Source organism: Melampsora larici-populina (assembly GCF_000204055.1).
Source record: "Melampsora larici-populina 98AG31 unplaced genomic scaffold MELLAscaffold_192, whole genome shotgun sequence".
Classification (NCBI taxonomy): domain Eukaryota; kingdom Fungi; phylum Basidiomycota; class Pucciniomycetes; order Pucciniales; family Melampsoraceae; genus Melampsora; species Melampsora laricis-populina.
In genome coordinates this window covers 1-528 of record NW_006768953.1, presented here as the reverse complement: position 1 = coordinate 528, position 528 = coordinate 1, and the positions used below count along the sequence as shown (strand labels likewise).

Genomic DNA, 528 nt, shown 5'->3' with positions numbered 1-528 from the left:
ACTTCACACTCTCACACGCCAACTTATCATCATCATCATCAACAGTCTTATTTTACTTTTTAATGTTCACAAACGAGACACCGATTAAATCACGTCGTCAATCTTTCAAATCATTCACTCATCAACTCTTAATCAATCAACATTCAAAATCATCAAATCAAAACCATCCAATGTCAAATCCATCAAACTCTTCTGATCTGATACCTCCTCCAACTCCTTCATCTCCTCCTCAATTACCTCAATCAAAACAACAACAACAACAAACACTACCTTCAGCATCTCTCATTCTTCGTCAAACCAACAAACTAAACCCACGTTTACCTAGACCTTCAAATCTTGCTCATTCTACTATACCACATTCTTATGCTTATGGGGCAGCACCAACAGTTTCAGAACTATCAGATCAATCTTCAACTCATCATCGTCGTAACACCAATACTCAATCAAACCCAACAACCACAACCGATCAACCAACTGAAACTCGTACACCACAACCTATTCCAACTAATTCATCTAATACTACATCTG

General features: G+C 37.7%; 1 protein-coding gene across 1 annotated transcript; it reads left to right on the top strand.

Moving 5' to 3' along the window:
* Window positions 1–170: 170 nt before the first annotated feature.
* MELLADRAFT_114493 (uncharacterized protein) lies at window positions 171–483 on the top strand (the record flags this gene model as incomplete). Its single annotated transcript, XM_007419439.1, has 1 exon — window positions 171–483. A coding segment is annotated over one exon (313 nt), but the record flags the coding sequence as incomplete, so codon positions are not given.
* Window positions 484–528: the final 45 nt, after the last annotated feature.